Source organism: Leptomonas pyrrhocoris (assembly GCF_001293395.1).
Source record: "Leptomonas pyrrhocoris isolate H10 chromosome Unknown, whole genome shotgun sequence".
Classification (NCBI taxonomy): Eukaryota; Euglenozoa; class Kinetoplastea; order Trypanosomatida; family Trypanosomatidae; genus Leptomonas; species Leptomonas pyrrhocoris.
This window is the reverse complement of record NW_015438377.1, coordinates 452,195-466,937: the sequence shown is the minus strand read 5'-3', so window position 1 is coordinate 466,937 and position 14,743 is coordinate 452,195. Positions and strand designations below refer to the sequence as shown.

The window sequence follows — 14,743 nt, the reverse complement described above, 5'->3', positions numbered from 1 at the left end:
TTCGTCTTTTTGCAGTGGTGCATACATGTCGGCGCTCCTCTCCTTCTATTCCACCTGACTACGCAGAATATGCATAGAGGAAAAGAAAAAGAGAAAAAAGTCTCAGGCGTCACGAACAACAACAACAACGAAAATCACCCACACCGCAGTGCGCAGCGTGACAGTGCGGAACACGTGTCTCTCTGCAGCATAGTTGTCCCTGCGCCTTGGCCAGATAATTCCTTCTTGGGGGAGGGGGGAAGGGGAGTGGGCTGGGCTGCTTCGTGGCAGTGTGAGAGGCACTGAGGAAGGCACAAAAGCGAGTAGATAACAGTGCAGTTTTGCCCGCTTCGCTCCCAGTAAAAAAAAACACACACAAAAAAAGCAGAGAAATGTATTAACAGAAGCAAAGATTTGTGTATGCGTGTTTTTATGTGTGTGTGGGTGTATCCTTCTTTGTTTTGCTTTCTTTGAATCGTGAAGAGGTGTAGGCGTGGAAGCACGTACACGCACGAAGAGAGGCCAGCGAATGTACCGCCTCGTCCACTCTTCCTTCGTCTTCAAATATATATAACTTCGTTGTTAGCGGACTTAATAATAAACTTTTGATTGTTTCCTTGATCTATTGTCGGTTGATTTCCTTGCGTGTATGTGCAGAGTATGAAAGAACAAAAAGAAAAACGGGGAAAAGAAAGGCAAGGCATCAACGTCGTTGTATTTTTCATTGACGAGCGTGTCGCAACATAAAAGGTATAAACGCTCCTCCACTTATAAACACAAAAACCACAAGTAGGAATAATAATAATAATAGCACTGGTTTAAGCAAATGAGGAAAAAAAAAAGGGGAAAAACACACTGCAGATGAACAAATCGAAGTCCTTACAGTCTCTTTTCATTCTTCGTTACTCGGCCCCTCTGAACTTCATAAGTACACACACACACAAACCGACACGCACGGACACACACCCAGACACGTAGACATATATATTGGGAGAGATACAGCTTTAAAAAACAAAAACAAAATCTTCTTTTAAACAACGGGAAATACTAGTTGTGGTTGTGGCTTTTCCTCCTACCTTTCAGTCACGGCATTCGCTTTGCCGCAGAGGGCGTGACGCGACAGGCATGGATAGAGCCACCAACGGAAACCCACGGGCGCGGAAATGCGTAAACATATACATATATATTTACTAATGCATCTAGCTTCCTAACAAACGGTAGAAGTAGGGGAATTACGCACGCACGCCCAGCAAAAGCAGTAAAATAGAGGCGGTACAACGCTGTTCTGCGGAAAAGGAAGAAGAAGAACGCAGCAATTTAGAGTAGTAGCAATAATCATTCAAGTAAATAAATAACCGCAGGTCTCAAGATTCAAACGGAAAGCGAAAGAACACTTTTATTTTCATAATACGAAGAAAACACACACAGAGAGAAAGAGAGGGAGAGACGGACGCACGATGTCGTCGGGAAGTTATTATGCCTTGTGTGTGTCGGTGGGGAGGACTGCGTGACGGCTTAGTCTGCTGAAGGAACGCGTTGAACAACGCAGGGCGGAAACCCCCTCAAAGAAGAACAGAACAGAAAGAAAGAAAGAAGTGGTATCAGAGAAACGGCACGAAGTGAAGGAACGGGAAAAGGTGGAAAAGGCAGAACAGGTGGGCTGGCCAAGTGCGTGACGGGACGAGCACAGCTTAAAAGGAAAAAGGGAGAGACTTTTGAAAAGGGCCTCCTGACGGAACTGCGCAGCACACAAGATGGAAGGCGACACGTGGGCACACGAACTCACACAGAGAGGGAGAGAGGGAGAGAAGGCAACAAACATACAAAAGAAACAAACAAAAAAGGGGAAGCAGGGGTGTCGAAAGAGGTCAAACGCGTACATCCACAGCACGCACACAACGGCGCAGGAAGGTCAGGTGAGACAAAAACTAAAACAGTTAAATGAAGGAAACAAAAATCAGAGTTGAGAAACTACCTAGTTGGTGAATAGATAAATAGATAAATAGGAAGAGAGAGGAAAAGTACAAGGAGGCCCTCCCGGTCACAGCAGGAAGACGCACAAGCCCTGCGCAGCGGATGCCACGGCGTCTGCCGTGACGGCAAAACAAAGCTGCAGCCCGTGCCGCGTGGATCGGGAGGCGTGACCGCAGCCCTTACCTGTTTCAGAGTGCAAGTCCTTCCATTTCTCACTCACCGCCGCTGCGGCACGCTTGGACTCGTGAGAGGGGTACACCTGTCCGCTGACCAGGCACGGCGCAGAGACGCTTCGCCACTCCTTCGGCTCCACGCCGTCGTCAAGCCGGTGTGACGCGTGCCCCGACAGCGTCGCCGCCTTCTTGTCGGCCTTCCGGTGGGAAACGCGTCGGCGGCCGCGGTACGTGCGGTGGACCTTCGCCGCACAGGAGTGATCGCCCAGCACCAGCCGCAGCTGCGGGTACCAGTGTTCCTTCAGGTCCATCCAGATGTAGTCGCACACCTGGTGCAGACCCCGCAGGGCCCGCTGCGGGCCATCGGCGCACGCCACACGCGTCCAGGACCACCACTGCGCTGCGTCGCCCACCAGCACCGACAAAAAAGGCGAAGAAGAGGCGGTCGACGAGGACGCGGAGGAAGGCGGTGGCGGCGGCGTGTCGTGCACCGTGGCCTCACCGTTCGCGTGGAAGAGGGACGCCGTGGCACCCGTGAAACCTGTGAGAGACGTCCGCGGAATGAAGGCGGCGGTGAACGACACGGTGGCCGTCGAGGCGGAAAGGAAAGACAGCCGCCGCGCCGACCACGTCGCCGTCCGGCTCGATGCCGTCTTCGAGGCGTCGGTGGAGGCTGTGGGTGAAGACGGGGGGAGACCAGACAGCTGCTCGACGCCCTCGTGCACCGTACCGTCCCCCTCCACCTCCCTGCACATCCACGTCGTCCACTGCGCTCTCGCCAATTCGTGATGGGACGGCCTGGACGCCGCCATCGCCTCGCCCGCCCCTTCCTCTTCTGGCAGAGCCCCCCCTGGAGGGCAGAGGGTGCTGACCTCCGCAAGGAAGGCGGCGCTGTGCAAGGGCGACGGTGTCGTGCAGGCGGAGACGATCGACGAGACAGCGCGGGTGGTCTGGCCGCCACTCTTGCAGGCGTCGCTCATGCACACCTCTTCGTAGCTCGTCGTCGACCAGCCCTCACGCCCTCTGCTTCCCACTGCGGCAGCAACAGAAGCGATCTCGTGCGCCAGCGGCACCGGCGACAGAAGAGGAGAGGCGATGAAGAGAGCCTGAGACACAACACGATCGGCGACCAACGGATCCGCAGCGCCGCCTTCATGGCCCATCTTGTGAGTCCTGCCCTTGCAATCGGTGTTCGTGGCGTCAGCGTCGGCTGCCGTACACGGCGGCTGTGTTTGCGATGCGGGTGCCGCGACGCCCAAGTTGAAGTGCGCCTCCGACGGAATAGAGATGAGGGACCACCCACTGAGGGTGGAGTTGGCTGGGGAGACGCAGCCGCTTTCTGCGGTGGGGAAAGCGTCGTACACATCCGACGCCCCTTCCCGGAGTGCATCGTGTGGAGGCGGAACCGACGGTGCACCCGTTGTGGCATCTACGTGCGCTGGGGCGTCATCCTCCCTCGTCGATGAGTGCGCCATCGCCGCCGCGGGTGTTTCATCAGCGTTACTGTCCCTTCTTTCTCCTCTGATGGGGAGGGCGGTCAGACCGAAGCCTCCGCCGTTCTGGGCGGTGAACGACGCCGCCGTGATGTCCAGCAACTCCCAGCTGCTGACGTTGTGGGGCAGATCGACAGCACCTGCCGCCGCGGCCGCAGTGGTGGTGACGGTGGAGTTGTGCGGCGTGGAGGGGTCCTCGTCCGCCATCATCACGGCCGTGAGGTCTCGCTCTACCGGACTGGAGGGGGGAGAGGCGTAGTCGTTAGAGGTGGGGTCCATGGTGGAAGTGCTTTTGCTGATGGTGGTGTTATGTGTATGCGTGTATGTGTGAGTGGAGTCTGATGGCAATGAGAAGACGGCTCCTTCTTCTTCACCGTTTTATTTGCTTTGTATTTTTTTTGCCTCCTGAGGAAGCCAAAGCGAAACGGGAAAGACACGGGAAAATACGGCGACCGTCGAAGCTCGAGTGGCGCCTCGGCTCAACCGTCGACCCCAGTACAGAAACCGCGCACGGAGGCACAACGTTGGCCGCGGAGCAGAAGGAGAACGGAAAAGGGACAAACACCAACAAAAAAAATACAAATGAAGATAGAAGCAGGTGGTGTGGTGTGGTGTGGGGTTAACGAGACTGAATAGTAGCAGCAACGGGAGTACTTCCTACCGCGGCTGACAAGGAGAAAAGAAAGAAAAAAGCGGGCGTGGGGAAAAGAGGTGAAGGAAAGAAAGATTTCTCTCAGCGCATACGCACACAGAGAGAAGGTGCTTTCTAAAAACAATTCTGATGTTGATTCGTGTTTTTTTTCTTTTTAGTAAAAAAAACAGCAGAGGCAACACAAATCAGTGCCGGTGAAGCAAAGGAATTCTTCGCTGTCGACACCAAGAGCACTATAAATATATCAATGAACGACGGCGGATAGGCAGAAACGGAAGCAGGAGGGAAAAGAGAACAGTAAACGCACACGAAATAAACAAAGACGAAAGCGAAGAGAAAATCCTTTTTGCAAAAATGAAGCGGGAGAGAGAGATAGATAAATATAAAACGAGGACGGAGGAATGGCGAGACTGGGCAAGTGAAGGCACGCGCAACGTAAGCGCGCAGTTGGCTCTCCGGAGTCTCTTTTCTTTCTGTGGGAGGAGAGGGAAGAGACAGATTTGTATTTTAAAAAGACTGCGCGACTAAAAATCGATGTGTTCTCCGCAGCAAGTATTCGTTGTGACAGTTGTAGGAGAAAGAGAAGCGGGTGAGGGGGGGGGGGGAGAAAGGTTGACATGGGAGGAAGACGCCCCTACACGATGGAGGACGGCTTTGCGATGTACACTGCCAGGTGGATGTGTACGATATATAAAGAGGGAATAAGAGAAAGGGCAGCTGCTAGAAGGATACAAAGCCGAGGCAATAGAGCGGCGTGGGGAGTCACCTTCTTCACGCTCGCTGGACTAGTTGTGCACCTGGGAGGCGAGGAAAAGAGCGAGTCCATTAAAATGTTTAGCTTTTGATGCTGTTGCGGCGATCGGCGTGAGGAACGGAATAGGCAGCACGTTTGAGAGGTGCACGCCACACGTGCCGTCGTGAAGAGGAAAGAAAAAGGAGAAGAAGTCCCGCGTTTATTTGCCACCATGTGCCGTGGGACACCTTCAATACCTGTACACGCCGTTGCGCCGACTCGGCACGCGGGAATCGTATAGGAGTGACGACGATGCAAAAGGCTGGCGATCTGCGGTGCGTGACACAGCAGCGGAAGCACGGGCTTCATGCGGGTCCACAAAAGTCGCGTTTTCCCCTCCACCTCCGTGCCTACTGCGCCGCGCATCCGCCTCGTGAGTGCTTTCCTCCGCACCGTCCCCTTCATCCGTGACGCTGTCGCGCTCCATCGCACGGCGCAGCTCCCGCACTTGTTGAAGCAGCCGCTGACCCTCTAACGGATCGGGCTGCGGCTCGCGGATGTGACGGCGCAGCGCAGCCGTCACCTGCTGCAGCTCCGCCGCTGCAGCGGCCCTGGCGGAGGTTTGCCGGTCAGTCCGCTGAGAGGGATGCGCCGTCAGCCACGTTGACCGCTCTCCTTCGTCGTATAATCTGGAGAAGGCTGGGGAGGGGATCGGCGCGCTGGGCGCTTGACGAGGACGCGGTGCGGACGAAGCCCCACCTAGAGAGTCACCCGGGCGGCGCCCCTCTTGCGAGTATACGCCCGGCACCACAGGAGAAGGCGAGTACGCGGTGGCAAAGGCGGTGCGAAGCGGCGTGACGGAAGCTGGCACGGGGAGTCGAGACTCTGCGGCAGCAGCAGCAGCAGCAGCGTCAACATCCTCAGAGGGCCCGGTCGGTACGTCGTCCTCAGCCCAAGCAGCTGCATCTTCCTTTCGTTGGTAGCGACGACGGCGCGACGGCGGATGAGGGGGAGGGGGTGGGAATTGATCCGGGTCAGCATAGCCTGTTGCCCCTTTCAGGAGGCGTCGGTTGCGTGGTGGAGAGCCGGCACCCCCGTCCCCGTCCGAAGCGGCAGCGGGCGAAGAAGACGTGGACCCGGTACTCTGCTCCGCGTCTGGGGCCAAGGCAGCTCGCACCTCCTCCTGCAGTGCGGGTGAGAGAAAACTTCGCTCGAGGCTGAGACGGCCGTGACGACGCCGCGGCGGTGGAGGTGGAGCAGCAGCAGCAGCAGCAGCAGGAATGTCTGCGTGAAGAAGCGGGACCCGCCGGCCAGACCACCGCTGCTCCGGCAGCAGCGGCGGATCCGACGTCGTCCTCTGGGTGGGCGTCGTGTTTGTATAGGTCGCTCTTGGCCGATGCGTAGACGCGAGCGCTGATTCCGTGGTCGGTGGCGGCGATGGCGGTGGTGGCGGAAGGTTCGAGTCGCTCGAGGAAGTCGTCGAAGCAGGAGAGGATAACGATGGAGAAGGGGGCGACAACTGCCGACGTAGCGCGTCGTGGGATGACAGCAACGGCGCCGACTCTGTTGCTGCCACCGTCTCTATTTTGCTCTGGGTGCGTTCTCCTTCTCGTGGTGCTTTCGCAGTCGCATCCCTCTTCTCCACGGCTGCGTCGCCCGCCGCGGTTGTCGGTGATCTCGTTTTCTCAGGTACCGCTTTGGAAGACTGCAACAGGGCCATTTCCTCTGCCTTCGCCGCAGCCACCTGCGCCTCCAGTTGCTCTACGCGACTACGCAGCACATCACGTTCGGCCACCACCGTCGTCTGCTGCGCCACCTCCTTCTCCAGCGCTGCCACCTCCATTCGGACGCTTTCCTTCAGCGCCGCACGCCACACCTCCGCCTTCTCCGTCGCCTGGCGCAGCTCCTCGATCTCCGTTTGATAGGCCGCCGTCTCCTCTTGAGCCGCCGTCAGCCACGCAGCGCGCAGACGAGCTCGTGCAGCCGGCAACGAAGACGCCGCATCGTGCAGCAGGTGGCCTGCGTGCTTCAGCGCTTCCGTCGTCTCGGCGCATCCGTCCGTGAGCACGTGTTGTGCCTGCAGGAGACGCACCTCCGCCTGTACGGCCGCCTCCACAGCTGCCCAGGGCAGGGTGGGCCGCAGCCGCTGCTGCTCCTCCGACGTTGCCGCACCGGTGCCACCCGGCAGCACCGACGTCGCATTGGCGCCGGTCTCCTCACGAGCGAGGACGAGGGCACGGTGGGCCTGCAGGCGACGAAACGAAAACACATCGACGTCCTCTAAAGCCACCACCGAAGCGGCGGCAGAGTGCGGGGAGAGGGGACACGCCGCTGCTGGCTTTGAAGTGGGCGTCGCGTGCCCCTTCGCACTGCCGTTCTCCGATTCCTTTTTCTTCTCCGAGTCAGCCGCGCCGTCATGTGGAGTCTTCTCTTGTACGTCGCCGGTTCCACGAGAGGCTGCATGGCCTGCCTCTCCTGTTGCCGCAGCAGCAGTGGACGACGGTGTGGGCTCCTCGCGTGTCAGCAGGCGGGAGGAGGCCCCAGAGGTGGCGGCGGTGGAGGTGGAGACTGCGACAAGCGACTCCGCAGGCGCACCAAGAGGTCGCGGGACGACGGACCAAACTGTCGGCTGTTGCTCCTGGGGAGCTGAGGAAGTGGTCGTTGTTGATGGGTCACGGCACACACACTCACCGCCGATGCGCAGTGCCCCTCTCGCAAGAGCCGCTGCGCCCCTCACGTGCCGCAGAGCAGACACGTAGTGACTGACCAACGTGTTGTCTTCACTGCTGCTGGCGCTCGACACCGCCGACCGCATAGCCAATTCTACAGCTGACAGCGGAGGCAGTACATGTCCGGCAGCGAGGGCTGCCGCGCTGCGGGGGACACACAGGAAACACTCCATTTCTTCTAGCGCGGCTTCCACATCGGCTAGTAGGGCATCCGCCGTCGTGTACGGTGTGACGTCCACGTCGATCTCCAATCGCTCTATCGGATGGTCCGCGTCCGGCGCGTTCTCGGGGGTATTCGCGCGCGCAACGGCGTTGTTGGCCGTCGCCGTATCCACCACGTCGACCACGACGACCATCGATACCGCCCCTGCAGAGTTGAGGGCGCGCATCTATCAGGGATAGGGGCCAAGGGGGGGACTACGAGTGGCTTCTTCGTTGATCCAGATATGCTGACCTAGAAAAAAGAAATGGTGCAAGTGCCACCAACGCCTTTTTAATTGTTTTTCCTCGGCGACGGGGTGTGGAGGAGCTCAAGAAACCTCCTTGCCCGTCTCGACGATAGAGCTCACAGAGAATAATGCAATGGAGATACAGCAAAGGCATAAACAAGGATGCGTAAGCGCAGCGTGCGTTCCAGAAACGCGAACGTCCTCACCTTCTCCTTCTTTTCTCGCTCCACAGCCTTTTTTTTTTGCTTCTGCTGTTGCTGCTGCTGTGCTGTGCCGGTTGATGTTTGTGCGGAAGCAACGAGTTGTTGTAAGAGTTAATAAAGAAGAAAGAGAAAAGAAGAAGGGTAAAGTTCAGGCGAACAAGCGCAAGAGAGAAGGGGGGGGATGGAGCAACAAATGGACAGTTTCGGCCTCCCGCCCCCCTCGGAGAGAGACACAGAGAAACACTAAGTTGCCCTACAGCGTGTCACCAACGAACGATCTCGCGCTCCTATTCAAATTGAAAAGCCTTCATTTCTGCACCAATGGTGACGATGCGCACTTCACAACTCCTAACGGAAATAAAAGTAGGAGAAAAAGGAGGATGGTGCAACCCACAGCAACATCACAGCTCCGCACCTTTAACGCGCCGTCAGCAACGCCCGACGCTCCTCACGCTCGCGCAGCTCCTTCTCCATACACTCCACGAGTGCAGTGAGCCGCTCGCATTGCCGCTCTGCCTGCCGTCCCGCCTCGACGGCGGCCTGCAGTTCAACTTTGCGCTTCATCAATGCAGCGAGCTCCGCATCGACGTTCACGCTGGCGGCATCCGCGCCGCCCTTCGCGGTGTCCAAATGTTCATGGATGCTCGTGGGCGGCGGTGGGACGGCGGCTCGGTAGGCCGCCAGCGCCGCAGCGTAGTCGCGCTGGGCCGCGGCCAGGCCCAGCCGTGCAACATCCTCCTCCTTCGTCCACTGCACCGGCACTTCCGCGGCTGTTTTGGGTTCCACGTCAGCTGCATCGCCCGGCCGGCCCTCCGTCGCCTTTTCATCGGCGACAGCGCCCAGCGGGCCACTGACGCGTCTGCCCCGTGCGGTGGCGTGCGGGACAAGGCCCACCGGCGCATCTGTGTGCCCGTCCGCAGCGCGTGTTGGCTCTCTCCCCTCCGCGTCCTCACGCGACTCACCCCACGTTGTCCAACTCTTTCGCGGGGCGTCAGCAGCAGCGGCAGCATCCGTGCCGTTGTCCACAACCCCAGTAGGAGGCAGTGTAGCATTCAACGAGTCCGCTGCTGCATGCGCCTGCTGTGGCGCAGGTGTGGGCGGCGTCGACGCCAAGGACGCCGAAGAACCCGTTTGCGCCGGCACTGAAGGCGGTACGTCCACATCCACGTCCTCCTCTTTCGAAAACGACGTGTGCACGAGAGGCATATCGAAGGAAGCCTTGGCCGCCACGGAGGACGGCGACCCCAGCGCGGGTGCAGGCGCGGACGGAACTTCGGCCGTTTCTGATGTAGGTGATGGCTTTATCATTGTGGGGGTGGCTGGGGCTGGGTCAAGCGGCTCCGCCCGCATCGCCCGCGGCACGTGCACTTCACTGTAGAGAGGGAGCCTGTGGCGGTGTCGCGCCAGCGCAGGATTGCGCTGCTGCAGCACCAGCGATGGCACCACCACACCCTTCAAGAACGCAAATTTGGCCTCATCCGCCGACGGGTTCGCGAAGGCTTTGGCCGTGGCGCTGGAGGAGCGCAGCGTGTCCGGCGCGTCGGGCAACTCGGCCGCCTTTCCTCCTCTTCTCTTGCGGTTCGTTTTCGTGTCGCGTCTGCCCGCTTTTCCTGAACCGTCGGTGATGTGCGTGTGGCGGTGGTGAAAGGGCCGGGGTAGACGGCGACCGCGTCGACCGCCGCGCCCGGCTGCGCCGTCTCCCTCCGCCTCCCCCGCTGATGAACTGCGCGAGGAGGAATCGCTCCCGAGTGTTGAGGCGGCGGTGGATGCGGAGTCGGACCCCTCCAGCGCCGCCGGTCCACCCTGCGTGGCGAACGACGCCCGCCGCGAGCTGCCACCCGCCGACGTTCGCACCTGCGCTTTACGCCGTGCCCGTGCCTCTGCCTTCAGCTTCAACCGCTCCGCCTCAAACGCGGCGTGCGACTGCAGACACGCCTCCGCCGCAAAGGGGGCGTGGAGAACGGCGCTCTTCTGATAGTGCCGGGTGCTGCCCATCCAGTGGAAAACTCCATCGCCGTCCTGCACGCAGAGACACCACTCCGTCGAATCCACTGCGGCGGCGGCAGCAGCTGGCGATGGTGCCGTCTTCGAGGTAGGACTGACGACCTGTACAGTGGGGGCACTCACGGTAGGTGAAGGAGTAAGAGTAGTGGTACCCCCTCCACGGGCACCACGACCGCTGTTGGAGCCGGCCCGATGACCCGTCTCGTCCGTTGTCCCCGCATGCGACGGCACCATCGCAAAGGAGCCTGCCGGGGTGGTGGTGCTCGAGAAGTTGTGAACGTCGCCCTCCTCGCACAACCTTGCACCCATGCGCCGCTCCACCATGCTGTGAACCAGCTCCACGACCGACTTGACGGTGGTAGTCGGAGTGAGCAGGACGGAGACCCACATCAGCGAGCGCTGCGGCTCCGCGTCTGCCTGGGTGTTCCCCTCGTTGTCAGCGGCTACGGGCGATGTCGAGGGGTGTGGTGGTGGTAAGAAATTTGCGGTGCTTAATGGAGGGGGGTCGGAGGCGTGCCGCGGGTGCAGGGTCGAGCAGTGGGAGGCATCAGGATCAGCAGCAGCCCCAGCAGCCGCTTCGTGCGACGCCGGCTTTGGTACCTGCGCTGGCGCCGCGCTCGTCGTTGCGGCTCCATCGGCCACCGCCTTCTTTCCGCCGCGGCGCTTGAACCAGTGCAGGAGGTTGTGACGCCGCCGTTGAGGATGCGGCGGCGAGGCGGTGGTATTTGGGGTGTCCGCCGCGTTTCTGGCCGCGGTTTTGCTGTTGGTACTGGTGGTGGTTGGCGTCTGCGTCGTTTCCTCCACAGCTTTGGGCTGGGTTGGCTCAGCGGAACCTGCAACGCGTCGTGCCGCCTCCGGCTCTGCGTGCCCCGCCGCGGCGCGCTTGACGGTTGAAGTCGGGTTCATCAGAATAGAAGAAGGCGGCGGCGGAAGGGCTGCCTTCTCAATGGCCACGCAGAGGCGGAGAATGACGGGCATCTATATATATATATATTCCCCCTTTGGATAGTGCCTTCAATATCAAGCGCGGCTCCCTTCGAACTCTAAAGCAGCAAAGAAGGAAGCGTTTCTCTAAGAATCACAAAAAAAACGAGGAGCAGCAAAGCGAGGGAAAAGAGACGGTACAGAATTTGGTCTGTGTTACCTTGGAGTTGCAGGTGTGTTTTCCTTTCCCACGGTGCCGCGAAGAAGCGTCCTCTCACCACGCACGAATTCGAAGCAACGGTCAGCGACAGCTACCAAGAGAGAGGGGATGTGCGTACGCACAGCCGGAGAGAGCTCGCCGTGCACGCTGACGCTGCGCAACATGGCGGTTTCACCACGAAGAAACAGTTAGGTGAGGTTTTAGGAAAAGGGAAAAGGGAAAGAGAGAAGAGCGAGTGCGGTCATCGGGAGCATTTCAGCTGTGGGTAGCGGGAAAGGTGCGGCGTGCATCGACGAATCCTCGCGATCCGACAGATGCACTTCGCCATTAAAAATAAAGAAAGGTAAAGCGGCCGGCCAGCTGTCCTTTCTGGCAGTTACGCTTTTAACCCAATGAAAAGGCAAAAAAATGTCCATGTTCACACGGTGGGTGCTCTCTCTCTCTGCACGCAGATCCTCATCTGCTCTGCAAGTAAGCGTTGAAAAGAGTGTGCTTTGTTTTCCTCTTCCTTCTGCTAAGTCCGAAGGTGCGTAGACAACTCCTACAGATATATCTTTTGTAAAAAGTAGAGAAAAGTCATGTAACTCCGGTTTGCTGGCCAGCGCTTCTTCCGCACACACGAGCCGAAGAAAAAAGCCGCATCAAGCACATCACGCACGTCTACTCGGATGAGGTGGCGGGAAAAGGGGGAGCTCAGCTCAGCTCCGTCGACAGCGACTTCCAAGGACGACGCACTGATTCATGTTTGCTTCGTTTTCCTCTTACAGCTTTGCGCCGTCCGCGTCGATCGACGGCTGCTCCACGCGCACCGTCCCCGTCGTGTAATCCAGCACGGCCATGACGGCCTTGTCCAGCACAAAGCCGCGGATGCGGTCCACCTCGCTCAGTCGGGGGTCACCGCCTGGGTGGGTCGGCGGTAAGGCGTGCACCTTCCATCCAGCGTTGTGCACGTTGACGTCGCGGACCACCAGCGGCGGCGCAGCGGGGTCCGTCGGGCCGCGGATCGTGAGGGCGCCCTGCAGCTGCAAACTCTCAATCACCACCCGCCCCTTCACGAGCAGCGTGCTGCGCTGATCAATCCTGACATTCTCCGGCGTCGGGAAGACCTTCGCGAGCGCGGCGAGGGTGCCGCTGCCGGTGCACGCGGCATCCAGGACAACAATTGGGAAAATACGGCAGTGCACCTTGTCCTCCGCGACCGACACCTCCGGCTCGGAGTCGTAGAAGAGCGGCACCCCGACCCCCCGCAGGCGCCGACGCTGCATTTCGTAGAAGTCCGCCTCACCGGTGGCGGCGCAGTACGGGGCGTTGCCCTGCTCCACCAGAGCGGCGGCCCCTTCCAATGAATTCTTCACCGGCTGGTAGGAGAAGCGCTCGAAGATAGTTCCGCCGACGCGGTATTCGTCCTCGCGAAACAGCAGTGCGATGTCCTGCATCAGCGACTCGATACGTGCCGGTTTCTTAAAGTGGCGCCGTGTAGCGTCGGAGTACTTGGGGTTAATGAACTCCGGCACCGTGCCGTGCGACTTCCGCAGCACCTCCGCGTAGCTCGGTAGGCTGTACACGAGGGTGTTGATGTTGCCAGGGAAGGGCGAGTACTCCGACTTGTGGCTCGCCACGTCGCCACCCTCGGCCGTCAGCGTGCGCGCTACCTCCGCGAAGATGTTGTACTCCACGTTGGCAACCCTCCACGGCTCATCGTTGCCTTTCTTGACACGGCACAGCAAGCCGACCGACTCCTTCGGCAAGCGCGGGACGCAGGTGAAGTTCATGTCGAGGCGGTGCTGCGCGTTGATGGCAAGGCTGATGGGGATCGTGATGGTGGCGCACGCGTTGGTGTCCTGCAGGAATGCGATGGAAGCATAGCCGGCGTTGAGCCACGCCTCAACCAAAGGCTGCATGGGGTCGTCGCAGGTGGCCAGCAAGCCGCGCTTGTCAGCGGACGCAGCGTCCTCTGTGGGCGACAGCACCACGCCATCCCGCACCGCGGCGTGGTGGATCAGCGAGTGTACGTCGCCGTGGCCGTGCGGCTTCCGCAGAAGCGTTCCGTACTGATCGACGGCCAGATGGGCGGACGGGTCGGAGAAGCAGAAGACCTGCTCCTGCTTCAACACCCGCAGGTTCGGCATCTTCGGGTTCAACTGCTGTATGAGCCGCAGCGTGCGGGCGTGGGTGTCGTCGGAGGTCATGAGCACGAAGGGCACGTCCGGCCCACCGACCTGCCGCGCCCACGACAGGTAGTAGTCCAGGTAGGTCGTGTCCGTCGCCGTCTCCACCGGCAGGCCGACTTTAATGTCGGAGCTGCCGAGACGCTCGCCTAGGCCGCCGGCCACCAGCACAAACACCGTCCTGCGCAGCATCTCCGTCCCGGTCCTCTCCAGCTCCGCCATTTCCGCCGTTCGCTGGTAAAGCAGCGGGATGTTGAAGACCAGCGGCGGCATTTCCAGAGCCGTGAAGTCCGTCTCCTCGCTCTCCGTCGCCAGCAGCTCCTTGCCCGTGCGGATGTACTGTGCGACGCCGCCGTGGTAGGTGTTCTGGAAGAGGTAGAGCTGCGTGAGGAAGGCGATGTGCTTGTCCGTGTAGGCCTCCATCGACTCTGGCCAGCCAGCGAAGAGGTGCCCTTGGTCGAGCGCAGGGGAGCACAGCTCCTCCCTCAGCGCCTCCAGATTTGCGAGAGATGGGTTGGACATGTATGTATGCGGGTGCGTGCTCTGAGTGGGTGTCTGTGTGTGTGTGTGTGTTTTTTTCTCCGCGAAGTACCGCACGGTCCGCAGGGCGCAACTGCTTCGGCGAGCACAACGATAAATGTGTTCCTGTCGCAAAGCACGAAGAAGACACCGAGTACGAATCCAATGAGACCGCGTTTTTAAATGAGATGGCCAACTCGTAAAGAAGGGAAAACAATAGGGAAGAGAAAGTGGGAGCTCTGACGCCTGATGAGATGTGGTACACAAACAAGCATGTATTCATGTATATATACGATGTCGAGACTTACGAGATGTCCGGAGAAATGGGTGAAATTATTTTGTTGTTGGCATTTGAGGAGATCAACTGGATGGAAAGTAAGAAGGAAAGAAGGAAAGAAGAAGAGATGTTGTGCTCAAGAGATCTTCTTCGTGTGTATGTGTATGTGTGTTTCGTTGTATGGCGGTGAAGGGGAAGGCGAGGAAGGCGAGGAAGACAAGAAGAAGAATTGCTGAAGACGGCTGG

At 59.2% G+C, this 14,743-nt stretch overlaps 4 protein-coding genes across 5 annotated transcripts; all 4 read right to left on the bottom strand.

Moving 5' to 3' along the window:
• Nucleotides 1–2,020: 2,020 nt before the first annotated feature.
• ABB37_07998 (hypothetical protein) lies at nt 2,021–4,814 on the bottom strand (the record flags this gene model as incomplete). Of its 2 annotated transcripts, none has more annotated exons than XM_015806824.1 (1): nt 2,021–4,814. In XM_015806824.1, the coding sequence occupies exon 1, from the start codon at nt 3,896–3,898 to the stop codon at nt 2,021–2,023; it is 1,878 nt and encodes a 625-aa protein (XP_015654695.1). In that variant the 5' UTR covers nt 3,899–4,814. The 2 variants fall into 2 exon arrangements, with proteins under 2 accessions (XP_015654695.1, XP_015654696.1); XM_015806825.1 differs by having other exon boundaries at nt 2,021–4,797.
• Nucleotides 4,815–5,254: 440 nt separating this feature from the next.
• On the bottom strand, nt 5,255–8,122 carry ABB37_07997 (hypothetical protein; the record flags this gene model as incomplete). Its single annotated transcript, XM_015806823.1, has 1 exon — nt 5,255–8,122. One exon carries the CDS (start codon nt 8,120–8,122, stop codon nt 5,255–5,257), a length of 2,868 nt encoding a protein of 955 aa, XP_015654694.1.
• A 680-nt stretch (nt 8,123–8,802) lies between these two features.
• ABB37_07996 (hypothetical protein) lies at nt 8,803–11,688 on the bottom strand (the record flags this gene model as incomplete). Its single annotated transcript, XM_015806822.1, has 1 exon — nt 8,803–11,688. Exon 1 carries the CDS (start codon nt 10,777–10,779, stop codon nt 8,803–8,805), a length of 1,977 nt encoding a protein of 658 aa, XP_015654693.1. The 5' UTR covers nt 10,780–11,688.
• A 606-nt stretch (nt 11,689–12,294) lies between these two features.
• ABB37_07995 (UDP-sugar pyrophosphorylase (USP)) lies at nt 12,295–14,647 on the bottom strand (the record flags this gene model as incomplete). Its single annotated transcript, XM_015806821.1, has 1 exon — nt 12,295–14,647. Exon 1 carries the CDS (start codon nt 14,221–14,223, stop codon nt 12,295–12,297), a length of 1,929 nt encoding a protein of 642 aa, XP_015654692.1. The 5' UTR covers nt 14,224–14,647.
• Between the last annotated feature and the right edge of the window lie 96 nt (nt 14,648–14,743).